Raw genomic sequence first — 27,358 nt, 5'->3', positions numbered from 1 at the left:
CAATAGTACTACCATTTTGTAAAAGAGAAATGATATTTTGACAACTGCTTTTTGACAACTTTTAGACAACTTTCTCTCTCATACTCACATGATGTTGTTATCCTCTCTCTTCCTTTTTCTCTCTCCATTGTTTTTGACCAATAAGAAGTGAGAAAAACAAAGTTGTCAACAAAGTTGTATCAAATGGATGTCAAAATATCATTACTCTTTGTAAAAAATAAAATATATCAAAAAGAACATTATTAGACATGTATCATGCAAAGTGCAAACCCTCTCTCTCTCTTTCTCTCTCTAAGCCTAGTCAAATCCACAAGCTTTGACCATTGACCAAGCATGGTTATTCCACGGTCAAACAAATCTTCACCTTCTGAGAAACAACACCTTCCAAGACTTTAGCTACTCCAACAAGTTTTTCAACACATTAAATCTTTCAATCATTCACCTCTCCTCTTATTTTCTCTTTGTTTCCTCTTCTTACATCAATATTCTTCCTCATTATATATTCAAACCTACATAACCTTTTCTTCACCACCAAACCTCACATTTCATAACATAACTTTAAGACTTTAATTCTTTTCTTTGACGAACTCAAATATCATACCAATATCATAACATCATAACATGACTATGGATGATCATCAATATCATAACTGGGAAACTTTTGAACTTAATACTAATAATAATCATAATCATAATAACCAAGTTGGTCCAATTAATGATGCACCTAAATTCAAATCTGTTCAACCACCTTCATTACCTCTTTCATCATCACCTTCTTTTCACTTACCATTTTCATCTACTTTTAGTCCTACTGATTTCTTGATCTCACCTTTCTTTCTTTCTTCTCCAAATGTAAAGTTTCTAACTCTCTTATTCTTGTTTTGTTTAGGAAAATAACATGTTTTATGACATTTCTAACTGTGTTGTGTTTTGTTTATGTTTTAGGTTTTTGCTTCTCCAACTACTGAGGCTTTTGCTAACCAAAGCTTCAACTGGAACAAGAACAGTTTAGGTGAAGAAGAGCAACAAGGTGGTGATAAGAAGGATGAGAAGAATTTCTCTGAGTTCTCTTTTCCAACTCAAACTAAGCCTGATTCTGTTCTTCAATCTTCCACAAACATGTTTCAACAGGTAAGCACTGTTTTTTTCTTAAACAAGTATCATTTTGTGTGTTATCTAGGGCTTGTTTGAATTAATTTTGCTTTTTTCTGGAGTTTATGACATGTTAATAAGCTGTTTTCAGCTTATTTCTAAATATAACTTATAGCTTATGTGTAAAAGTTTGACTTTATTTTATCTTCTGTTATGAAATTAGCTTATACAAAAGCACTTATGTTATAAACACACTTAATTAAGCTGTTTATCCAAACATAGCTTTATTTGTTCTAACATTATTGGCTTGTGGTTTGTTTTGCTTGTGGGGTCAGTTTGTTTTTTGTTTACTGTTTTTGATGGAGTTTTTTATTTTCTGCTTATTTGTACTTTTCTTTTTGTTTTCTTTTTCTTGTTTTAGTATAAACAAGGTTTGTTGAATAGTTCAAACAAGGCTAAAAACTTTACTAGTATATTCTTAAGTCTTAGGTTGAAAATATTTCAATGTGTGTTTCCATGCATTTGATAATCAATAGACTATATCATAATGATTATCATGTTGAATAATCACAACAACAACTTAAAGTAAAACAAGGTTTAGCTTATTGGACCGAAATATGGTTTGTGATAGAACATTGTGGCATAATTTGGACTATGTAGCCGACCCTGCTTAGTGGAATAAGGCTCGGTGATTGTTGTATTCTAATTAAATTAAATATTTGTTTTATTTGAACTTCAGGAACAGGTTAAGAAACAAGATATATGGAAATTCAATGAACCTACAAAGCAAACAGATTTTTCATCCGAGAGGACGGCATCGAAATCTGAATTCCAATCAACTCAGAGCTATTCCTCGGAAATTTTACCAATCAAACCAGAAATACATAGTAATTCAGTTACTGGATCCGGTTATTATAACTACAATAATAATCCATCTCAATCTGTTAGAGAACAAAGGCGATCAGAAGATGGTTACAATTGGAGAAAATACGGACAGAAGCAAGTGAAAGGAAGCGAAAATCCGCGTAGTTATTACAAGTGCACGAATCCAAATTGCTCAATGAAGAAAAAAGTCGAGAAGGATTTAGATGGACAAATTACTGAAATTGTGTATAAGGGAACTCACAACCACCCTAAGCCTCAGTCTAATAGAAGAACAAACTCTCAACCTACTTCATCATGCACTAACTCCGGAATTTCTGATCAATCAGCGATGGATCATGTCTCCATACAAGAAGATTCTTCGGCTTCTGCTGGAGAGGAAGATTTTGAACAAACATCACAAACTAGTTATTCTGGAGGAAATGACAACGCCCTTGTACCAGAGGCGAAAAGATGGTAAGATATAAACAATTTAAGGTCTAATACGTCATTCATGATTTTAGAGTGGAATTGTTTAGTGCATTTTAATTTAGTTGAACTAATTGCGATTTTTCTTTGTTGCAGGAAGGGTGATAATGAAAATGATGGCTATTGTGCCTCAGCTAGTAGAACTGTTAAAGAACCGAGAGTTGTAGTTCAAACTACAAGTGAAATTGATATCCTTGATGATGGCTTTAGGTGGAGGAAATATGGACAGAAAGTTGTTAAAGGAAATCCTAATGCAAGGTAATTAACTCATGGAAACAAAGACCCTTTAGTCGATAAGTTCTAATTTGCGGTTATGGTTACACTGTGAACCTTTATATTGCGGTAAAATGTGGTTGCTGCTGTTGCAGAAACCTCTAAAACTGTTATATTGCGGCTGAAATTACGGTTGCAGACTGCAATTTAGAATTACAAATTCATTTCAAGTTGTTGCTATTACCAACACCTTAACTTATTTATTTGTTTAAAATCTGCAGGAGCTATTACAAATGCACTGCCCCTGGCTGTAATGTGAGAAAACATGTTGAAAGAGCTGCACATGATATCAAAGCCGTGATCACAACTTACGAAGGGAAACACAACCATGACGTACCAGCAGCACGCGGTGCTGCAGGTTACAACCTGAACAGAAATTCTCTGAACAACAGCAGCATACCAGCGCCTATTAGGCCCTCAGCGGTGAACTGTTATTCCAATTCAGCAAGTTTCACCAATTCACTTTATAATAATACCGGACTTCCTGCCAACGGAAATCAGGAGTCATTTCCACAGGACATGTTGCAGGGTCATGGAAATTTCGGGTATTCATCTCTCGGAAGATCGATGGATTCAGCAGCCAATCATTCACAATACTCAGATGCTGCATACTTAAAGGCCAAGGATGAGAGGAAGGACGACTCATTCCTTCAGTCATTTCTGTCAAACGACTTCTAAACATGGGGCCAGAACTTCATATGTTATCTTCGATATCTTTTTTGTATAGCATGTAGAATTTTAGTTATTGTATTCATAGGAGAGAATAGATACAATGTTTAGTTGATTACTTGAATGATCTTAGTCACAGGCACTACATCCATAGGAGATACAAAAAATGAGCTGACTAATGAGCACTGTTATTCTTTTGTTGGTTTTATAGGAAAAATTCTCAAGTTGAAAAAATTATATATTATTTGTATATGAAATCAATATCATAATCTTTCATTGTTACATACAATTTCACAGGGAGAAGAATTTCTGACTCCCTTTCACAACAGTGATATACAGATAAATGTGATTTACAAGTAAACTGAAGTATGAAACAGTGTATGGAGAATTTTGTTGTAGTTTCAGATATAAGATTGAGTTGATAGTTTGTAGCCAGATATGAGAGCCGATGCTGCTAAACACACGAAGGCGAAAATCGACATGCTAATGGCTGCCGCTGAAGCATCTGTAAATATATTGTCCGCACCTTCCCTCATTCTATTCGTTATTGGAATTGCCGAAGACGCCGATGATATCAAAAGATATGCCATTATCTGCAACCAAAAATTGGCCAATATTCAAGCTTAGCTCAAATTGCTACCATTTCATAGTCTTACAAAAGATAACATAACGTTATTGAAGAGTTAGTCATAAGGTTTTTGAATAAACAAATGTGTATAAAGCTTTGAATTATTCAAAATGAAGTTTCAACACACACAGGAGTCATTAGAATTTTGTGGTGGTCAAATTCAAAAGGATTTGTTGACTTCTCTAAATCAATGAATCAAGTTCGTTTAATTTTTTTTCCATTATTGAAACACTTGAAAGGTCATTGACATTTGAAAGTTGAATGAGACCTTAGAAAAACACTTTTCAAAACCAATTGATGTTAAATTAGTTTTCATTTTCACTTCTTTCATAAAGGTAACTTCGTAGAGAAGTCACTAGTTTCCAAACCAGTCTCTTCATGGTTGGTTATAGCTCAATTTCTTAGTTTAGACACAAAGACTAAAGGTGATTATCAACAGCTCAAAGATTAATTACTTTTGAAATCTGCTAAATAAATAAGTAAAGTTAACACTAGTCTGAAAATGAAAGGTCCTTCTTTTTTCAAAATAAATTTGCCACAGAAATCTCCCACACAACAGGTGATATATGATAAACTAATTTCAGATAGGTGATTAGGCCCGTTCTTGGGCAAGAGCAAGGAGCTCTACGGATCTGGACCTCCAATTTAAGGAGGCCTCAAATATTTGTAGGGATAGGGGTATAATCGTCGGGGTGTAAGATAAAAAAAATAACACTTTTACCCACGGACAAAATCGGTCGATAAATGTTATTTTTCCGTAGATGAAAGTCTAGAAGACAACAATTTTGCCGTCAATTACTCATTGTCCATATTTGAGTGTCTAATTGTCTGTAGATAAAAGTCATGTTTGAACATATACTCGTATATTTAACTAAAACTTAATTATTTATCGTTATAAATGGTGTTGGATTTTTTCTCAATTCTTTTCAAACAAAAATTGTCAAAATTACATCTGGCCTCTAAATTATTGGGAACAGCCCTGGTGATTATATAAACTTGACTCTTGAATTTGATGAAAAAATTGTCAAAATTACAACTTGCCTCTATTACTGCTGGGAACAGCCCTGGTGATTATATAAACTTGACTCTTGAATTTGATGAAAAAATTGTCAAAATTACAACTGGCCTCTAAATTATTGGGAACAGCCCTGGTGATTATATAAACTTGACTATTGAATTTGATGAAGTTCAAAATCAATCTCTATCAATCAGATAAAGCTACAAACTACAATAGTGAGTGTGACACACATCTTGACCCAAAATTATTAAAAAACAGTGCACTAATTGGTCTTCATAATTGATGACAATTAAGAACATGAGATTCATATCACTAGCAGTTGAACTTCTAACATTCTAAATCACTTGTACTCTAATCAACACATCGGTTTTCAGAGAATTTAATGCTAATTCAACACATTACTTTGATTGATACATTACTCTGACACTAACAACACTATCATAGTCATATTCAGAAAAATGTATTACCCTATGAAGCACAGATACAAACACGGACACTGGACACGACACAGATACTGACACGCCGACACCGTTAATAATTTGAGAAAAACACATGATTCAGTGTAATTATATGTGTCGGCGTCGTGTCGGTGTGAGACATGTGTCCGTGCTTCATAGGTAGTACCATATAGAAATGAATGTGATGAAAGAGAAATGAATGACATAACAAACCTGATCACCAAAAAAGTCAATCAAAGCTGCCATTCTTGGTTTAATCAATTGTTTCCCAGTAGAAAGTTCATGAACTTGACGAAAAGCTTGAGCTCCAGTATACAAACTCGACAAAATCGCAATTGCCAACAAATACCTACAAGAATCCACCAAAATCAAATTCAACTCCATCAATTATCAACAACACCCCAGAAAAAAAATTAAACAAAAAAATCAAATTTTGATCCAAACCCATTAATCTAAACACAAAATCATCAAAAGGGTTTCAAGATTTTTACCTATACTCTTCATATTTATCAAAGTCTTTCCAATCACCATGCTTGTTACTAGCCATTACAATGAAGGAGATCAGAGAGAATAGCAGACCGATCCCTCTCAATCCTAATGATCCTCTCTTTACCAAATCCTCCCTCTTCCATCGCCGCAATATTCCAGCGATCCCTGCAGTCACCGGTGTCTGGTGAGGTGTCTGATGATCCTCACCAGACGCCGGTGGCGCTGTTGGTGGAGTCTCAATGTGTATCTTAGGAGGAGATGAATTTTCTTCTATATTCGACATTTTCTGAAGATGTTTTATTTTTTTTTTATTTGATTTTTAAGGTTTGGATTTAGATATAAAAGATTGAATTGTGAACAAGATTGGAACAAGGAACAAGAAACTGAAATTTGTTTTTGTTGAGTTGTCTTTTTTATTTTTGTTAAGGTTAGTTTCGTGTGTTACATGTTTTGTTTTTTGCTGAGCTGGCAATATATCGGTAAAATCGTTATGGAAGTTAATAGAGATTTCAAGATAAGAACCAATGTGCTATGTGACTATGTGAGAGGATTAATGAAAAAAGTGAGATGACGTGGCTTAATTTCATTGGTTGTTGAGGTTGAGTGTCAAGTACGACAAAAACATTGCCAGCTATTGCTAGTTCATAGTATTAGTTTACTCCAATCAAATTTGTCTTTTACTAATTTTCTTACTTTTCATATTGGACTGTGGCATTTCATTTCTTATTCAATTTTACAATGCTATTATGATTGTTTTCTTGCTTTTGATGGACTATTCCTTTCACATGTTTACAAGTGCATTTAAATATTTTTACTCTATTTTTGGAAATACCTTTCTTCATTCTAGAGACATGATTTTTTAGATAGTTAATTATCTACTTATCAATAAGGAGAGAATTTGACACCATATTTTTATAAAAAAAAAAACCCTTAAGACATTTGATAAATGGATCTTTTCACTTTTTTTTTCTTTTCCTGAAAGAACGAGTCTTTTAGCGACATTCACTTTTTCATTTCATGTAAGACATATGTCTCACATTTGCATACCAACACCATATGTCTCACATTCACTTTTAGCGACATTCACTTTTTTATATGATTGTATTTGCTTCGACATTATTTAGCGATAAACTTCATAATAAGATTTCTAAAAGCTTTACAATATACATTGCATTACTAATATTAGTTTTGTCCCTAAGTGTAAAGCCCCTTAAGTAAATTGTTGAAATTAAAGGTTGAGATTTGATCCACCAATCCATCACCCATCAAATTCATTCAATGCACCCACCAAGCAAATAATTCGTTAATAGATTGGATTGGAGCCATCCATCTAAAATTATGGATGAATCAGATCCATCCACCTTATTTTAAAAGTTCATTAAAACGTGTCAAATAAAAATACACATTCATTTTATAAAATTTTAATAATTTATAAAATTAATTTAATAAATAAAAAAAGAAAAAAGCAAAAATTATAAATAATATACTAAATAAAATACTGAAGGAAAAGAGAATAAAAATCAAAATTTTAAAATTAACTTAAATTTTAATGATAAAATATTATTAATTTAATGTATTATTAAAATAATTGATATTAATTTGATATGGTGGTGGTCAACATTAGCGCTCTGCCGCCCACAACCAAACAGCCGTGAAGGTCATTAATTGGAGCGTTGTTGTCAACCACTGTGGGTTGTCGTAGCGTCGATGTTGACCACCGGTCAATATGGAGAAGAACAATCAAATAGAAGAACTAATTGAAAGATAATATATCAACCAGATTAATCAATAAAGAGAAGCAATCAAACAAACAAAAGAATCAATATAAAGAATTAATCAAATAGATGAAGAATTGTGGCCAAAGAGATGAGTCAAACCAAACCAAAACAAACAATCAAACCAACCATATGAACCAACAGAAGGAAATGCCTCTCTAAGGCGGGTCGCGAAGTGATGATAAAATCAGTCCTGCAAGCTATTCTTTCCTATGCAATGAGCATATTTCAATTACTGACAACTCTTATCACAACCATTGAAAGAATGATTAATTCCTTTTGGTGGGGTCATGGTAACACTACTAGTCGTGGCGTCAATTGAATGTTTAGGGAAAAGTTGTCGATGCATAAAAATTATGGTAGCATGGGGTTTAAGGACTTATCAACTTTCAATTTGGAAATGTTGGGCAAGCAAGGGTGGAAATTTCAAACAAAGTCGCAATTACTTGTTTCTCGTATTCTCAAAGCTAGGTATTTTCCTAACAATAGATATCTTATGGCAAAGTTGGGTCATAACCCTAGTTATGTATGGCGTAGTATTCTTCGGGCATAATTCATTGTCCATGGTGGTTGTTGTTGGTGTACCGATCCAGATAATTCTATTCCTATCCTTGATGAACCTTGGTTATTAAATTGTGAATGTATTGATGGCAATATAACAGGAACACATTTTGTCCCTGATTTTATTAGTGAGGCAAGTGTTTAGTGAGGATATTGCGTCTTATTTTTCTTCAAACTCCATTAATTTATCAGGTTCATACTAATCATATTGATTGGAAAGCAAAGAAAAATGGTATGTGTTTCTCTTTGTAGTGCGTACAGGTTGTGTGTTGACGAATTAGTTGACACCTCTCATTTGCAATGTCGGTGTTTTTGGTCGGGTATTTGGAGGATGATAGTTTCTCCAAAGGTGAATAATATGATTTGGATGATGTAGGGGATTTTTGCCGAATAGAGTTTGTCTTTTTCGCAGACTTTGAATCGTACAAGTATTTGCATGTGTGTGTGAGACGATGATGACGCATTTGTTCTAGCAGACATTGTGAGTTTTTCTCCGATTTGTCCTGTCTCTGTTGGCGAAGTGCTTGGTTTGTTTATGCACTAGAATGGTTAAGTGACATGCAGATGGATAATGTTGATTTTGTGGTGGAGTCTAAAACAACCAATGATGCTTTTCATCATAACAATTCTAATGTCTCAGAATATGGCCATATTATCTTAGAGTGCAAACGACTTTTCACTTCCCACTTTACAAACTCTCGGGTGGATTTCAACAGGCGACGAGCAAATGACGTAGTTCATGCTCTTGCAAGAGAAGCCACATTATGAGCTAGTCCCACCATTTATTTTAATATCCCTCATAGAAAAATTGCTTGGGTGGACTGGAATTCTATTTGCATGAGTAAGGAGGTTGGAGTTTTGGGGGTGCGGAGATTGAAGGAGTTTAATATTGCTCTCCTAGGTAAATGGTGTTGGAGGTGTTTAGTTGACAGGGAGGGTTTGTGGTTTAAGGTGTTGTCCTCCCGTTATGGGGAACATAGGGGTCGGTTGAGAGAGGGAGGGTCGACTGGGTCGGCGTGGTGGAGGGAAATTATGAAAATTCAAAATGGGATAGGTGTGGAGGGTGGTAGTTGGTTTGAAGAGAGTATCTCAAAACGGCTAGGTAATGGCTTTAATACTTTCTTTTGGTCTGATTGTTGGGTGGGGAATGTCTCGTTTATGGTGAGATTTAGGAGGTTGTATGATTTATCGATTCATAAGGAGGTGTCTGTGGGAGCGATGCATGCGTTAGGTTGGGGGGAAGAGGGTGAAGCTTGGGGGTGGAGGCGTCGGTTGTTGGCGTGGGAGGAAGAGCTAGTGGTGGAAATTAGGAGTTTGCTTGTTAACGTTATTTTGCAGGATGCTGAAACTGATGTTTGGCTATGGCGTCCTAATGTTGGAGAGGGTTATACTGTCCGTGGTGTTTATCAAATGCTCATGAGGCAGGAGATGCTTAATCACGATGTACTTTCTGAAGCTCCTTGGCATAAAAATGTTCCTTTGAAGGTCTCTATTTGCGCGTGGCGTCTTCTCCGCAATAGATGGCCAACAAAGGACAATTTGGCTCATCGAGGTGTAATTACTAGCGACTCCCAATTGTGTGTTACAGGTTGTGGCCAAAATGAGAATATCAATCATTTAATAATCCATTGTCCTATCTTTGGTGGTTATGCTCCCCGTAGGTCTTTCCTTCATTTGGTTTGGCTTTGTGGTATTTGGGTCCTTTGGAATGAAAGAAACCAAAGACTCTTTGTCAATACAGCTAAATCAGTAGAGCAACTACTTGAGAAAGTCAAGATCACGTCTCTTCGTTGGATGAAAGCAAAAAATGTTTGTTTTCCCTTTGGTTATCATATGTGGTGGCAGCATCCCTTTGTTTGTTTGGGGATTGGCTGATGTATTTTATTTTCTTTTTCTGTTGGTGGTGTTTACAGAACTTTTGATGTAACTTCGTTTTGATTCCTAATGCACTCCTTGTGCTAGGGACCAAAACTTTTTGTTAATATATCTCATTTTGGCTTGTTCAAAAAAAAAAACAATATTATTATTAATGAAATGCTATAAGCACCTTTATTTAAAAAAAAAACACCAAAGGAACCAACGGAGAGAAGAACAATGAAAAAAGGAGCAACCACCAATCAGAAGAAGACAATCAAAGAGATGAAGAAATATACCAACAAAGAGAGAAGTAACCAAAAAATTCTAATCTACCTTCAATGCAAACTTTTCAAAAACACATTGTGAGTACTATAATGACTCTCTGAATTATCAAAAAGGACACCATAATAGAGCACCAATTCAATAGGGACTAACTTTATCAAATAAATAATCAACCAAATCAGTCAGACAAATGACCGCAATTGAGAATACCATATCGACATAGAGAAACACAACAATCAAAGCAGCGACAACGCAAAACAAAATCAACTCCTCAAACTGTGAGAAATCCAAAACACTATAGCCAATGATGATGTTGGCAGAGACCATATACAAAATCACTTGGTCCCATGAACATATCTAATGATAAAAACAAAGGTCATGCTAACTTGTGTCCTCAAGCACACGTTAAGGAGCTTAAAATGAAAATTAAAAGACATTGAATGCATAATTTTTAAGAAAAAACTTTTACATTTGAGTTCTTAACTTATGCCCCAAGGACATAAGTTAACATTTTTTAGAGTCTTCAAATTTACGCAAGACAACTTTCCATTATGCAATGACTTAGCACAATTGCCACATACTAGATCTGTACCCTTTGTCCAATGTATGCAATGTTTGAAGATAAAATTTAATGAGAATGGCATTGCAGAAATAGTTGAAATTGCTAAGGTGGTTAGAGATCTAATGCTTGGAGAAGAATCAAGTAGGATTCAACAAAGAATTGAAGAGCTTAAATATGTTGCAGCCTGTGCGTTAGCAGAAGATGGGTCCTCTACAAGGGGACTTTCTGAATTTGGCACTCGAATGGAAAACTTGTCATTCTAAAAGGAAGTTTAATTTATTGACGTTTTAATTTATCGAATGGAAACTGTGTGAGAGTTTTAGTCTGTTTATGTGTTGTACTTGTAGAGTTTTAATTTATCAACAAATAATCGAATGGAAACTGTATAAGAGTAACAACTCTTTGAGAAATTAAGAATTTGGAAGGGTCATTTCTATTGTACTTTTTCGTTAGTAGCTCTTATTGGTAATAAAGAGGGTTGATGCTCGGAAAAAAAGGAAACTAAGCAATAATCAAACGAAAGATAGCAATCCTCGACACATCAACTTAAAGCAAATGACTAATCTGAGTCAGGCATGACCCATAAAACACCAAAGTAGAATCCAATGAACATCCAATAGTTGCAAGAACATTCATATATTCAATGTACCTAAAAAACTATTTTTTTTGCTAATAAATGTGAGCGAGGGAAGTATTTTCGGTAAATTACGGCGGTTTTACCCGCCAGTATTGACAATATTATATGTAATTTAGAAAAAGGTAAACGACAACATTTTCTACGTTCAAAACGTTACTTGGATAATGTAGAAAATGTTTTCATTTACATTATAAGAGTTTTATTTTGAATAAGAGTTTATTCTGTAAAGGTAAACGACAACATTTTTTAAATTCAAAACAAACTCTTATTTAGATAATGTAGAAATAAACTCTTTTTTTTTTTAAGGATAGAAATAAACTCTTATTTCTTCAATTCTTTTTAGGTTGTGGAACTTATTTTTTTTTGAACAAGCTAGGTTGTGGAACTTATTGATTTTACTAGAATGATGAAAATTCATTTCAAAGAGAAAATACTTGAATAATGTTCCTCCGTATTTGTAATACTCCTTATTTGACTTTATTTTTGTTCCTAAATGTAAACCCCTTTTCAAATTACTAGATGTATTTATTATTTTTTCCTAAACATATCCCTAATTAATACTACTAACTTATCTTGAAATATGAAAAGTCAAATTTAATACACATACAAAGGACAATTTGGTAATATTAACACAAAAAATAGACACATTAATTATATTAACAACTTTTCTTAAGAAATGTAAAAAAAAGCAAAGGGGACTTACATACAGGAACGACGAAGGGAGTATCAATTAGCTCTACAACCTAAAAAACCATACTATCTCCGTCCCTAATTATAAGACCCTTTTGAGAATTTTTTTTGTCCCTCTTTATAAGACCCATTTGCTATTTCCAATTACATTAATTATTTCTTTACATACATACCCCTATTTATTATACATATTTTTCTTCAATCAACATTAAATAGCATGTTAAAAACATAAACTAATTATCTATCTTAAAGGATAAAATTGTAAAAATAATAGTGATTACAAATAATTTTAATACAAATATCAACTATCTTAATTCCCGTGATTTTGACAAAAGGATCTTATATATAGGGACGGAGTACTCCATTTCATTAATTGAGTTTTGTTTTCTCAACCCCTCTTGATATCTTCAATGATTTAAGCTCATCTATTAATTGCATCAAATTATTGTAAGAGGGTCCACCCACCTCTATGCTCTTCTTTGCTGCATCACAAAGTTTTCTTGCTCTCATCCTCATTTCTCCACTCTCTTCTCCTCTCCCCATCAACACTGCCACAGCTTTTGCAATCTCTTCCCTTCTCACCAAAGGATCATCATCATCATCTACATCAGACCAAAACTTGTTAAGTTTTGATCCTACTGGAACTCCAATCTTCAACACATCAACAAGCAATTTCTCATTGTAAAATTGCTCAGCAAACATTGGCCATGTAATCATTGGCAAACCAACACTCAAGCTTTCAAGAATTGAGTTCCAACCACAGTGAGTCACAATCCCTCCGGATGCAGGGTGATCCAATATCAGAAGCTGTGGTGCCCAATTCCATATGATATAGCCCTTTTCGCTTTCTTTCATCCTTTCCTCAAAATCATGAAGAAAACCATCTTTGACTTTGCCACCGTCTTTTTTCCTAACAACCCAGATGAAATTATGACCTGAATTTTCGAGTCCATGAGCTATTTCAACAATCTGAGAACGAGAGAGTCTTGTCAAGCTTCCAAAACTTACATACAACACAGAATCATTAGGCTTAGAGTTAAGCCAATTTAACAATTCTGACTCTATTGCAATGTTTCCATCATCCTTGTTAATCCATGTTGAAACTGGTCCCACACTCCATGCTTTAATCCTCATGGTGTTCTTGTAAAGTTGCTCATAATCACTTTCAAGCTCATGAAAGCTATTATACAGCGTTCCATAGCTTTTGCTTTCTGATTCATATATTACATCTAAATAATCTGCAAATAGATTTCTAGTCCTATACCATTCTTCTAGCTGCAAAGAAGTAATCTCAATGTTATGTGGAAGTTTAGGAATTGAAAAAAGTTGGTCATGAGAAACTAAATTCTCATAAGGCTTATACTTTCTGATAAAATGAGCACAACAGCTAGAAAAGTAGCTTGAGCTGTAATAGTAGATCCTTGGAACGCCGAGTTTTGCAGCTGATTCGACTGTCCAAGGATAAAACATATCGGAGACTATGCAATCTGGTTGAAGATCTTGAAAAAGAATTTCAGTTTCATCACGAAGCATTGCAATTCCATGACTGATTTTAGCAAGCATTTCGATGGAAGTTCCATCTTTGATGTTTTCAACACCTTCTGGAAGACCAACTTGTGCTGAAGGGAATTGAAGCACACAAGTTCTGATGGAATAACCACAACACGTGTCGTTGTCGATGGCTTTCTTGAATAACAAAGCATTTGCTTGTGTAGTGATAATGGTAACTATTATGAAACTGAGAAACAAAGAGAAATTTTCATTAATTGAAGAAAAGGAGTACAATTACTATATATACACATTGCATTGTACTATCAATCTACTAAGATTGTACTACATTACAGTTACTTGTACTGCAAGTAACTGGAGAATGTACTATGCTATTGTTACTTGTATTGCTAGTAACAGGTGTCTTCTCCTCATTGGTTGGAGAAAGCTCATGGTGTAATAGCCCCCCACAAGTTGGAGATTGGTATATGTTGACCATTCCCAACTTGGATAGAAGATTGTTGAATGGTTGAGGAAGAAGAGACTTGGTGAAGAAGTCTGCAACTTGTTCCTTTGAAGATACTGGCAACAACTTGAGAATCCCTGCTTGTACCTTCTCTCTGACTATGTGGCAATCAATCTCCAGGTGTTTGGTACGTTCATGGAACACTGGATTGGCTGCTATATGAATAGCACTAAGATTGTCACAATATATGACTGGTTTCTTTGTGCACTGAATTTGCAAATCCTTCATCAGATATAACAACCATTGCATCTCACATGATGCTGAAGCCAAAGCTCTATACTCAGCTTCTGAGGAAGACCTTGACACTGTTAGTTGCTTCTTAGTTCTCCATGAAACCAGTGACTTGCCTATAAAGAAACACTGGCCAGATATGGACCTTCTGGTGTCTTTACATCCTGCCCAGTCAGCATCTGAAAACCCTTGAATGTGTAATTCTGAATCTCTAGGAAAAAAGATTCCAGAACCTGGACATCCTTTAAGATATTTGAGAACCCTCATGCCAGCATTGTAATGGATTTGTGATGGTTTGGTGAGGAACTGACTGAGTTGTTGTGTGATGAAAGTTATGTCAGGTCTAGTTGTATTCAAATATAGCAATCTGCCTATAAGCCTCCTGTATGATGGAATGTCATGATAAGGAGAACTAGAATCATGGTGTAATTTGACATTGGCATCAGAAGGAGTAGAAACAGGTTTAGCACCAATCAGACCTGAATCATCTATAAGGTCAAGGCAGTATTTTCTCTGACACAAAGAGATTCCTCTTGAGGAATGAGCAACTTCAAGACCAAGGAAGTATTTAAGTTGGCCCAAATCTTTGATTTTAAATTCAGCATGAAGAATGGACTTGATTTTAGTGAATTCAGTGATTGAATTCCCAGCAAGAATAACATCATCAACATAAACAAGGATGATTGTGAAACTGTCATCTGCTTGTTTAATGAATAAAGAGTGATCAGAGGAAGCTTGATGATATTGCTGCTGAAGTAAAACTGAAGTGAGCTTCTCATACCACTTCCTGCTAGCCTGCTTGAGTCCATACAGAGATTTATGAAGCTTACAAACTTGATTGGGTTTGGATTGAGGTACTCCTTGAGGAATGAGCATATATACATCTTCCTGAAGCTCTCCATGCAGAAAAGCATTGTTAACATCAAGTTGATGCAAATGCCAGTTATGAATGGATGCTAAAGCAATGACAACTCTAACTGTAGTGAGTTTTGCTACTGGAGAGTATGTGTCAAAATAGTCCAATCCTTCAATCTGTGTGTACCCTTTGGCAACCAATCTGGCTTTGTATCTCTCAATTGAGCCATCAGCATGATGTTTGATTTTGTAAATCCATCTACAGCCAATTGGTTTGATGTGATCAGGAAGATCCACAATTTCCCAAGTGCCAGTCTTTTCAAGAGCAGTTAACTCATGTTGCATAGCCTCCCTCCAACATTCAAACTTACTTGCCTCAGCATAGGTTTTGGGTTCAATATCATGCAACAGAGACAAAGCAAAAGAGGAGTGAGAATGAGACAAATTAGCATAAGACAGATATTTAGAAAGAGAGTAATTGTTAGTTGGTGGGATATTGGTATTGGTAGGAAGGGTAGAACAAACAAAATCCTGAAGATAGGAGGGAGTGTGTCTTATTCTAGAGGAAGTTCTCAGAGGAATAATGGGTGGGGGAGGTGTAGGGGAAGGTGAAGGTATGATGGGAGTAGGAGGTGGAGAAACTGAAGCATCTGTGTCAGATGAGGTATTGACAGGAATATCATCATAAGAAGAGATGACAGGAGTGGGAATAGAAGGAAAATAGGTCCATGAAGAAGGTGAAGATATGGGCTTATAAGGAAGGATGTGTTCATAAAAAGTAACATTTCTGGAAACAAAGACTGTTTGGTCATTCAAATCAAGTAGGACATAGCCTTTATAGCCTGACTTGTATCCCAAGAAAACTGCTTTTCTGGCTTTAGGTTGTAATTTTGTTCTGTGGGCTTGAAGAGTGGAAGCAAAGCATAAACATCCAAACACTTTAAACACATTAGGGTCAGGGATAGAGTCATGTAACATTTGATAAGGAGATTTATGGTGTAAAAGGGGAGTGGTGACTCTGTTAATAAGGAAAACTGCATGAGAAACAGCATAAGTCCAATATGATTTTGGTAATTTGGATTGAAAAAGCAAAGCTCTCCCTACATTGAGGATATGTTGGTGTTTTCTCTCAACCCTAGCATTTTGTTGAGGGGTTTCAACACAAGATTTTTGGTGAATGATGCCCTTAGAAGCATAAAAGGCAGGGAGGTAAAATTCAGGGCCATTATCAGTTCTAAGAGTCTTAGGGGTGATATGATGTTGGGTTTCAATGAGAGTAATAAAATTTTGGACATGTAAAGAAACCTCAGATTTAGATTTAAGCAGTACTATCCAAACATATCTGCTATAATCATCCACAATGGTTAAAAAATATTTATGGCCATGAATAGATTGAATAGCTAGAGGTCCCCAAATATCAAGGTGCAAAAGTTCAAATTTGGAAGAAGCATGAAAATAACTATGAGGAAATGGCAATTTCTTTTGCTTAGCAAAGTGACAGATGTCACAGGCAGCTTTATTATCAACAACAATGTCAGGATACAATTTATTCATATGAGACAACCTTTGATGAGATAAATGGCCAAGTTTGAAATGCCATAAAGCAGACAAAGGAATTGAAAAAGTAGAATCTATACTAGAAACAGAAGCTTTATTAATGGATTTGTTACAATGGCTAGACTTAGAAACAGAAACATAAGGAGGAAATTTGGTTGGGAGCTTCAACTTGTAAAGACCATCATGTGGTTCACCCAAACCAATCATCTTCTTGGTTGTCAAATCCTGTATTATACAACCAGATTTATGAAAGTGAACAAAACAAGATAAAGATTGAAGCATTTTGGAAACAGATATGAGATTCACTTTGAACTGTGCAGAAAATAAGACATGAGATATATGAAAATCTGAAGAAAAATGAACGGTACCAGCTTGATTAACATTAACAGTTTGACCATTAGGGAGATTAACATGCATAGGAGGAATGTCATGAATGTCACTAAAAAATTGCAAAGATGAACAAATATGTTCATTGGCACCAGAGTCAATAAGCCAAATGGGATTAATGACATGTAAAGAGTTAGAAGAAATGGTGTTTATACCTGCTGAAGTGGATGGATGAGAGGTGACATGGTTGGAACTGACAGGGGTTGATGCTGAAGCATTTAAGTTTGATTGCTGAAGAAGGGATACAAGATGAGTATATTGCTCTTGAGTTATACCAGCACTTGAAGAGGATGAAGAGGCCTCAGCAACATTATTCATAGGCTTTTCATCAGATGCTTCATGAATTGAAGCATTGGCAGAAGACTTGGGCTTGATGAATGGCGGAAATCCATGCTTTTGATAACAAGTATCAACTGTATGATTGGTACGGTGACAGAAGGAGCAGTACCTTGAACCCTTGCCACCAAAATTACTTTTACCACGCCCATAGCTTCGTGTAGTATCAGTAGCATTCACCAGAATATTAGAGTCATCATGAGGAGTTGGAGGAGTAATCTGAACATTATTACTTTCTTCTTGAACCACAAGAGAGTACACTTTATTGATAGAAGGAAGAGGATCCATCAATAACACTTGAGTTTTTATAACAGAAAATTGTTCATTCAAGCCAGTTAAGAACTGAATCACTTGATCCTCCAAACGAAAGGCACGTGCAGAACGCATAGCTTCACATCTGCATTGGTGAATGCAAGTACAGAGAGGCATAGGTCTGTGGGAGTTGAGTTCTTCCCATAAAGTTTTCATCTCTGTGTAGTAATCAAGAACGGAATTGGAACCTTGCTTGAGATTGTTGATAGAGGAACGTAACATAGAAACACGAATTCTATCAGCTTTGGAAAATCTATCCTTGAGTTCTTCCCAAACATCAATAGCACGCACATGAAAGATAATAGTTTGAGCAATTTGGGGAGAAACCGAATTGAGGATCCAAGAATGGATCAAATGGTTGCATCTTTCCCACGCATTCCTATTCAAATCATCTTCATCAGGTTCAGGAGTAGATCCATTGATGAAAGCAAGCTTATTTTTGGCGCCAAGTGCTCGTTGCATGGATCTGCTCCAAGCAAGATAATTGGAACCGGTGAGAAGAGGCGTGACGGTAACTGTATTTGGACCTTCACTAGGATGAACGTAGAAAATGGAATCAGTGTCAGCATGTGGTTGTTGACGAACCATGGCGAATCAAGGAAGAACGAGAAAACAGAGACGTAGAAAAATCTGGAAAATTTCCAGAATTGCACCAAAAACGAACAAAAATCAATGAATTCACAACGAATTCAAAGAGAAGATGATGAATTCACGATGAATTCAACGAAGAAACTATGAATTCGCAACGAATTCAACAAGAACGAGAAGAAAATTGCATGAGAAATGCAGCGGAAACTGGATCGTAACAAACTCTCTCTTCAAAGAGAGCTCTTGATACCATATTATGAAACTGAGAAACAAAGAGAAATTTTCATTAATTGAAGAAAAGGAGTACAATTACTATATATACACATTGCATTGTACTATCAATCTACTAAGATTGTACTACATTACAGTTACTTGTACTGCAAGTAACTGGAGAATGTACTATGCTATTGTTACTTGTATTGCTAGTAACAGGTGTCTTCTCCTCATTGGTTGGAGAAAGCTCATGGTGTAATAGTAACATCAACACCATGTTTTGCAAATAATCTTGCTGTGTCAATCATAGGGTTCATATGGCCAGGAGTTACATGTGGTAGAAAAATAACATTGAGTTTTTGAGATTGAGATTCCATCTTTATGACAAGTTTTGATAAGATACTCTAGTGGCAAGTGCGTATTAATAATTTTAGAGGATGGTCATACGAATACAAAAACCAGGTCCACAGTACCTTTGTTTCAATCTTTCTCACGCACGCCACGCATCACATGCATCTTACCATATGCTCGCACATCACGAGGTTATAAGTAACCAACTGTCGGTAGTAAATATCAAGTCGTTAATTGTCTCATTTGGTATTAAATGTGACGTCCTTAATTGTTTCTTTGTCTCACAATATTAGTCGTTTAATGTTTGTGCACGATTGTTAAGAAACAAAACCAAAAAACATCAAAATCAATACAATCATTAGTTAATGTAACTTTTTGGATTAATTGTAGTTAGTAGAGTAGTTAAGTTGAATGAAATTCAATAAATAAGGGTAATAATAGTGGAAAAAAATAATAAATGTTGCATTGGTATTGTAAAGTGACACTTATTTTGAGAAAAAGAAAAAAAATACTAAAAAGACAATAATTGTGAGACGTAGAGAGTATTTAATTGTCTCTTTTAATGGAATATTCTAGAATTTGGAGAAACTCATCATGTAAAAAGTGTTTACAAAAAGGGTCTGTTCTTAAATAAGAGATCACATACAAATATTTAGATGTATTTTTAGATGTACTAGTTTGAAACCCGCGCCTTACACGGGAAATTTTTTGCTGATTTTTTATTTTTATATTTTAATCAATGTTGATAATATTTAAAATACATGTCGAAATCTCTCTCTCTCTCTCTCTCTCTATATATATATATATATATATATATATATATATATATATATATATATAAAGGGTATACACATATCTTTGAGGTGTTTTTTATTCAACTGTTTACATTTATTTAAATTATTTTATCATTTTGGGTTTTAGAGACAAAGAGGTAATCACGCTGGAAATGGAAATTGAACACACGATTTTGCGGTCTTTATCAAATGTGTCAACCTATATCGACTATTTATATAACATTATTTAAATTATTTTATTATTGTAATGACATCTTTTGATCTTTTTTCCAATTTATTTTTTTTGTATATTTGAGTGCAATAGAAAATATATAGTTTAATTAATATAAATTGAAGTGGGTTGTATTTAAACAAGAGTTTTTAAAAAAAATAAAAATTAATCTATATAAACATGCTTATTCACAGTTAGGAATGAAAGTTCTTTAATCCAAAAACTAATGTGATATACATGCAAAATAATCTATTAAAAATACATCTTACTTTAATAACTTAAATCAATTTAAACGGAAACCCAACATGTGTTAAAAAGAAATTAAAAACTTATGTTACATCGCAAAACTAACCTAATACCAAATTAGAAAATAAACTTAATCTTGGAAGATATCATCCCGTGAAGTGAAATGATACAAATTTTATGGGAAATTTAGTATGATATACTTTATCTATCTTGAAATTGTGCCTAATAGTGCATTAATTTCAAAGTTAAGTTTGTAATTTATCTTTTGAATTGCATACTTGGTGGATAAATATCTAGCTTTGTGATCCTTGTGTTCGACTTTTTCCTTGCTATTCCCGGCACATCTTTTAAAAAAAATCCAATTTTTTATTTTTGACATTTTTTAATAAATCCTTGTTGTTTCTTTTTATTTAATGCAAAACTATATCGTATTCATTATTCGACAACTAATAACCGGGAAAATAAATACTCCTTCTGTTTCAAAATATATCTCAGAGTTTTAAAATGTGCATTATTTATCTAACCTACTTTGATCATTATTTTTAACTAATATATCAGTACAAATGTTAGCATGTAAAATATCATTCAATTTATCTCAATGAATATTTTCAAAAAAAATCAAATTTTGATTATTTTCTATTATAGATAACTAATTATAATAATAATCAAAGTTCATTATTGACATGTGTAAAGTAGTTGACGACGACGCGTATTTAGAAGCGGATGGAGTACAATGTTAAAACTCCATCAAAGAAGAGGAAAACAAATATGAAAAAAAAAAGTGATGAAAAAGTCAATAATGCTAGTTGGATTGGAATCAATGGACATGGAAAAATGTGTACCTACAATTGATGTAATCTTGTTATATAAGGAAACTTTTTTAATGGAATATATGAAAATTTCATTATATCATCAAACTACTTCTTTTGTTCTAAATTATGTGTTATTATATCTATTTCACATATATTAAGAAATGCAATCAACGTTGTATGGAAAAGAGTAAGTATGAGTCATTTTACAAAAATATGCTTCATTGATGGTATGAAAAACGTAAATAAAAATAAATGGAAAAAGTTAAAGTAATGAATAGTAAATGACATATTGGACAGATGTCAACAACCTGGACAGATGTCAACAACCTCATCCACATTCCAACTAGGGGGGCTGATTTTACTTGGTCAAATGGTCGTAGCAGTAGATTCCATATCCAAAGAAGACTTGACAGAACCATTTGTAACCAACAATGGTTTGATGCTTGTAATATGGTCACTTGTTCTACACTCACAAAACTTAGATCTGATCATTTCCCCATTATGTTAGAATTTAAAAATCAAGACCTTCATTTTGTTTCTCAGTTCAAATTTTTGAAGATGTGGGTGGCTCATGCTGATTGTGTTAATGTGGTGAAAAATACCTGGGATACTTATATTGTAGGTTGTCCTATGTATATCCTCTATGAAAAGTTGAAACTGTTGAAGGCAGCCTTGAAGCAATGGAACATAGACACTTTTGGAAATGTCAATAATCAAGTCAATTCTGCTAAGGAGAAACTTGATCAGATTCAGTCTGATATTGATACTTTAGGGCATACAGACAGTCTCATGATGCAAGAACAAGAGGCTCAAACTAATTTAGAACAAGCTTTGAACATTGAAGAGATTTTTTGGCAACAAAAATCTAAAACCAAATGGCATTGTGAGGGTGACCGAAACACTGCCTATTTTCACAGGGTAGCTAAGATTAAAAATGCCTCAAGCCTTATTACCTCCATCACAAATGGTGATTCAGTGTTAACAGATGCAAATGAAATCTCAGAGCATATTGTCAATCATTTCTCTACTCTTTTCAATAATACATCAAATACTAGAGATAATGGATTAGTGGAAGAAGTGATTCCTCATTTAATCACTGATAGAATCAATTCAATGCTTACTTTACTTTCTTCTGATGAAGAAATTTTTCAAGCAGTGTTTTCTTTGAACAAAGATAGTGCCCCTGGTCCTGATGGATTTGGAGCACTATTTTTCCAAACCTTTTGGGACATTATCAAGCTTGATGTCACAAAAGCAGTTTTGCAATTTTTTTCAACTGGTTGGATCATGCCAAATTACAATTCAAATAATATTGTGCTTATTCCTAAGACTAACAATGCAGGTTCAGTCAGTGATTATAGGCCAATTGCTATAGCCAATTTCAAATTTAAGATTATCTCAAAGATTTTAGCTGACAGATTGTCCAAGATCATGCCTGCAATCACTTCTGTTCAGCAGAGGGGTTTCATTAAAGGTAGAAGTATCAGGGACTGCATCTGTCTTACTTCAGAAGCGATCAATCTTCTTCACAAAAAGTCATTTGGAGGCAACCTAGCTCTGAAGGTGGATATAGCCAAAGCTTTTGACACCCTTGACTGGAACTTTCTCTTGCATGTTCTCAAAAAGTTTGGTTTCAGTGAAACTTTCTGCAAATGGATTCATTCCATTCTCACTTCTGCCAAACTTTCAGTTTCTATAAATGGTAAAATGCATGACTATTTCTCTTGTTCTAGAGGGGTGAGACAGGGAGACCCTCTTTCTCCCCTTCTCTTTTGCCTTGCAGAAGAAGTAATCAGTAGATGCTTAACAAGACAAGTGGTCAATGGTAATCTTCAATTGATTCAGGGCACCAGAGACACTGCAATTCCATCACACATTTTATATGCTGATGACATGATGTTGTTTTGCAAAGGTACCACCTCAAATCTCAATTGCTTGAAAGACATTTTCTTTAAATATGCTGAGGCATCTGGCCAACTTGTTAACCCTCAAAAATCCTCCATATATGCTGGTTCTATTTCTAATAACAGACTATCCCAAATAGCAAACATGCTAGGGTTTAAAATTGGATCCCTACCATTTATATATTTAGGTGTCCCAATCTTTAAAGGCAAGCCAAAAAAGATATATTTTCAACCAATTGCTGACAAAGTCAAAATTAAGCTAGCTGCTTGGAAAGCTTCTCTTCTCACCATGGCAGGTAGAGTGCAATTAATTAGGAGTGTGGTGCAAAGCATGCTTCTTCACTGTCTTTCAATCTATTCCTGGCCAGTTTCTTTGATCAAAGATTTGGAAAGATGGATGAGAAATTTCTTATGGAGTGGTGACATTAATCAAAAGAAATTGGTGACTGTTGCATGGCACAAAGTCTGTAAACCTTTCAAGGAGGGTGGTCTTGGTATCAGGAACTTGTCTGACATCAATGAAGCAGGGAATCTTAAATTATGTTGGGACATCATGCAGTCTGATTTGCAGTGGGCATCTTTTATGAGAAACAGAGTTTTGAGGAAAAACAAGCCTATTACTTACCATATTTCATCTTCTATCTGGTGCAGTGCAAAGCACAAGTTCCCTAGCATTCTCAACAATTCAATATGACAGCTAGGTGATGGGAAAAACATCAATTTTTGGTGTGACGCTTGGTGTGGGGAACCTTTTGTCTCAGCTTTCAACATCCCTCTAAGTGTTCATAACTCTCTGCAATCTTCAGTAGCAGACTATATTTTTAACAGCAGGTGGAGTGTGCCTCATGTCCTTGAAACTGTTTACCCTTCTTTGCAACATAAATTGAATTTAGTTACTATTCCTCTGATTCAAAAAGAGGATAAACTTTTATGGAAAAGCTGTCATGATGGTAACTTGTCATTTAGAGATGCATATTTGTTTCACAACACTAGCAATGCTCACTTTCCTAGTTGGGCCACTTGTATTTGGAACAAGGCCGTTCCTCCATCAAAATCCATGCTAACATGGAGAATATTACAAGAGAAGATTCCTACTGATGATCAATTGCTCAAGAGAGGCTGTCAGCTTCCCTCTATCTGTAATCTTTGCAACTCTTCTGTGGAGACCACCAGTCATCTGTTTCTTGAGTGTAGTTTTGCCACTCAGATATGGAACTGGCTTAGGTCTACTCTTAATTTTGATATTAGGGTTGCGTCCCTGGCTGACCCTTTTCTAGCTTTGGATAAAGCTGGATCTCCTCAGTGTAAGATAGTTATTCTTGCTTCCATTATCAACTCTTTTCACACTATATGGTTTTGCAGAAACCAAAAACGTTTCAATGACAAATCCATTAATATTAGGGCAGCAATTAACTTAGTGATTTCTGCAACTTCAATGTCAGGAAACAACACTTCTCTTTCTGCTTCATCTTCCATGTCTGACTTTGTTATTCTTAAAAGTTTTAATGTTATTATTAAGCCTCCTAAGTCGAAAATCATTAAAGAAGTTCTTTGGACTCCTCCAATTCTCAACTGGACCAAGTGCAATACTGATGGAGCTTCTCTGGGAAATCCTGGTCAGGCTTCTTGTGGTGGTCTTTATAGGAATATTAACTCTGATTTTATTGGTGGTTTTGCTATAAACCTTGGAGTTACTACTGCTTTATGTTCTGAACTCATTGCTGCAATGGTAGCTATTGAAATTGCTTACAAAAAAGGATGGTTTTATCTATGGTTGGAAACAGATTTGATGCTTGTTTCCCTAGCTTTCAAGTCTTCTAAAATTGTGCCTTGGCATCTTCAAAATAGATGGAACAACTGCCTGCACTTGCTCTCCTCTATGAACTTTCATGTTTCTCATATCTATAGGGAGGGAAACAAGTGTGCTGATACTCTTGCAAATCTTGGTTTATCTCTTGTATCTCATGCTTGGTTTTCTCAGCCTCCTTCTATTATTAGGGCAGATTTAGTTACTAATAAGCTAGGTTTACCTAATTTTAGGGTTTCTTAACCTTTTGAGGCTTTTGGTTCTTGTCCCCCCTCTTTTTTTTGTATCTTATCTTTCATTATCTATCTATTTTGGGGTTGTAGCTGTTGCTGCAGTTTCCTTTGCCTTTAAAAAAAAAAATGACATATTGGAAAAATAAGTATTCCCTCCGGTCACATATATAAGCAAAAAGTAACTTTTTAGGTTCATTGAATGACTAATGTACATGTAATTCACATAAACGGAATTCACATAAAAGTAACACCCCGTTTTCCCAACATAAAAATTTCATAATAAATTATCAGAGTAATTCACATAAACGGAATGCTACATCTCTTTATCATAAAATCTTAACAAAATAGATAATAATTTATCCTTCAAAAATTCATCAACATAACATTTAAAAACTTCGCAGCGGATTTAGTTTAACAATAGAAATAGTCTTGGCACGCAGGCATCATCATAAAAGTCTCATAAATCTTAGTTCAATAATAATTCTTAAACTTCAAAAGCAATACGTAAAGGAACAGAAAATAGTATCAAAATCCCCATCCCGTTACGTATCAGAGCACCTAAGGACACAATGAGAGATAGACACCCACGACCGCAGCTAATCTTGATTACCTGCAAGTTACCCATACGAAGAGCAACATTTTCAAGCAGAAGGGGTGAGATTTCTCAAACAATAATATTAAGCTCATAAATCATAAATTACATTTAACAACATAAACATCTTATAATTTAACAACTATAATTAAATACATAAACATCATCATTTATCTTAGCAAAATATCATCATATAGCAGTCACAGTCGTCGTCACATATCATCATACTAAAAGACATCACAAAGTAATTCGTTAAAACATCACAACTTAACAACTTGACTTGACAATGCATCTAAACTCGACTATGCAACTCTTAACGTCTTAAACCATCTTGAATCATCATGAAAATGCAAATGCATGTGGTACCAATCTAGGGCATAAGCCCTCGTCGCTTATGAACATTAATATACTCCTAGGGCATAAGCCCTCGTCGCTATTGAGCAAAAGCTCCTAGGGCATGAGCCCTCGTCTCTGGTTGAGCAAAAGCTCCATCGTCGTGGTTGAGCAAAAGCTCCAGGGCATGAGCCCTCATCTTTAAATGAGTATGCATGGACTCAACATCTTACGTCTTAGAAACTTCATGAACATCTACGACATCTTAACATCTTGACAACATAACATCTTAACAACTTGATGACTTCATAACGACTCGACGACTTAACAAACTCTTTGACTTAGACCGACATTTACATCTTAAATAAGATCAACAACAACATATGCAACACTTATAAAGTCACATCATATCAGCATCATAACTTAACAGTATCAAATGATAAACATCAACATCTTAAACATCGCATCAACATAAGCATCATAAATAACACATATTTAAATCACACATCTTCCAAATAACACTTCATTATATAACACATCTTTTTCACATTATCATTAAATCATACATCTTCAAATAACACATCTTTAAATATTCTCATCTTCATATAGCACATCTTTAAATTATCCACATCTTTATATACACATCAATACACATTTAAAAATAATAGAAATAATTTTCATTGTAACAATGGTCTCTATAAAAATCACCCTGAATCTATAGTTTATGATTGTAACTAACATAATTTCAATTCTTCACTGTACATGTAGATTTATAGACACTATTTTTCTTAATTTTAATATCAATAGCTAGATCTGTAGAAAGAAGCACTAAAATAATTGATGCATGTTATGATTCGAAGACCAGAAATATGGCTTTCCACTATAGTCTGCTACCTATAATTTGATACCTATACAAAATAATAAAGGGACTAAATTGCTGCTTAAAAAGGACATTCTTGGCTTTACCAAAATAGAATTCATCATCAAACATGTTAATTTGAAAAGCACAAAATCAAGAAAACAGAAGTTACTGGTTTCACGTGTGGAAAAACTAGAACATTTAGACGAAACATAACATCGAATGCTTGCTGTGTATATATATATCTATGTTGAAAACGGCTTATATCATTTTATAAAATAAAATAAACAAAAGCCAAATTGTTTATAAGTACAGTAGTTCATAAAATTGGATAAATAAACCAAACGCCTTAAATAAAAATTAGGATTCATTCAAAATAATT

General features: G+C 34.5%; 4 protein-coding genes across 4 annotated transcripts; 2 read left to right on the top strand and 2 right to left on the bottom strand.

The window, feature by feature from the left end:
- The first annotated feature begins 527 nt into the window (after nt 1–527).
- Nucleotides 528–3,666, top strand: LOC146908229 (putative WRKY transcription factor 26). The gene is made up of 5 exons (XM_085722368.1): nt 528–852; nt 946–1,131; nt 1,832–2,430; nt 2,539–2,700; nt 2,937–3,666. Exons 1-5 carry the CDS (start codon nt 622–624, stop codon nt 3,391–3,393), a joined length of 1,635 nt encoding a protein of 544 aa, XP_085578494.1. The 5' UTR covers nt 528–621; the 3' UTR covers nt 3,394–3,666.
- Nucleotides 3,610–6,450, bottom strand: LOC146908228 (CASP-like protein 4B1). Its single transcript, XM_085722369.1, has 3 exons — nt 5,980–6,450; nt 5,702–5,837; nt 3,610–3,977 (listed from the first exon to the last, which is right to left on the bottom strand). Exons 1-3 carry the CDS (start codon nt 6,258–6,260, stop codon nt 3,786–3,788), a joined length of 609 nt encoding a protein of 202 aa, XP_085578495.1. The 5' UTR covers nt 6,261–6,450; the 3' UTR covers nt 3,610–3,785.
- A 6,128-nt stretch (nt 6,451–12,578) lies between these two features.
- LOC146908227 (soyasapogenol B glucuronide galactosyltransferase-like) lies at nt 12,579–19,230 on the bottom strand. The gene is made up of 3 exons (XM_085727527.1): nt 19,101–19,230; nt 17,841; nt 12,579–14,068 (listed from the first exon to the last, which is right to left on the bottom strand). The coding sequence occupies exons 1-3, from the start codon at nt 19,209–19,211 to the stop codon at nt 12,711–12,713; spliced, it is 1,470 nt and encodes a 489-aa protein (XP_085583653.1). The 5' UTR covers nt 19,212–19,230; the 3' UTR covers nt 12,579–12,710.
- Nucleotides 19,231–21,545: 2,315 nt separating this feature from the next.
- LOC146908226 (uncharacterized) lies at nt 21,546–25,202 on the top strand. The gene is made up of 2 exons (XM_085729244.1): nt 21,546–23,802; nt 23,914–25,202. The coding sequence occupies exons 1-2, from the start codon at nt 21,546–21,548 to the stop codon at nt 25,200–25,202; spliced, it is 3,546 nt and encodes a 1,181-aa protein (XP_085585370.1).
- Nucleotides 25,203–27,358: the final 2,156 nt, after the last annotated feature.

Source organism: Medicago sativa, chromosome 7 (genome assembly GCF_051527215.1).
Source record: "Medicago sativa cultivar Bolivia chromosome 7, Bolivia_mono, whole genome shotgun sequence".
Taxonomy (NCBI): Eukaryota; Viridiplantae; Streptophyta; class Magnoliopsida; order Fabales; family Fabaceae; genus Medicago; species Medicago sativa.
Note: the sequence above shows the minus strand (reverse complement) of the source record. Positions and strands in the feature narration are given on the sequence as shown.

Excerpts from the sequence above, each read along its gene's own strand:
- LOC146908229 (XM_085722368.1), top strand. The coding sequence starts at position 622 with ATGACTATGGATGATCATCAATATCATAACTGGGAAACTTTTGAACTT. Across the intron at positions 1,132-1,831 it reads CCACAAACATGTTTCAACAG|GAACAGGTTAAGAAACAAGA; the intron begins GTAAGCACTGTT and ends TTTGAACTTCAG. Across the intron at positions 2,701-2,936 it reads AAAGGAAATCCTAATGCAAG|GAGCTATTACAAATGCACTG; the intron begins GTAATTAACTCA and ends TAAAATCTGCAG.
- LOC146908228 (XM_085722369.1), bottom strand. The coding sequence starts at position 6,260 with ATGTCGAATATAGAAGAAAATTCATCTCCTCCTAAGATACACATTGAG. Across the intron at positions 5,838-5,979 it reads GATAAATATGAAGAGTATAG|GTATTTGTTGGCAATTGCGA; the intron begins GTAAAAATCTTG and ends GGATTCTTGTAG. Across the intron at positions 3,978-5,701 it reads TTGACTTTTTTGGTGATCAG|ATAATGGCATATCTTTTGAT; the intron begins GTTTGTTATGTC and ends TTTTGGTTGCAG.
- LOC146908227 (XM_085727527.1), bottom strand. The coding sequence starts at position 19,211 with ATGGAATCTCAATCTCAAAAACTCAATGTTATTTTTCTACCACATGTA.
- LOC146908226 (XM_085729244.1), top strand. The coding sequence starts at position 21,546 with ATGTCAACAACCTGGACAGATGTCAACAACCTCATCCACATTCCAACT. Across the intron at positions 23,803-23,913 it reads TTCATCTTCTATCTGGTGCA|CTTTCAACATCCCTCTAAGT; the intron begins GTGCAAAGCACA and ends CTTTTGTCTCAG.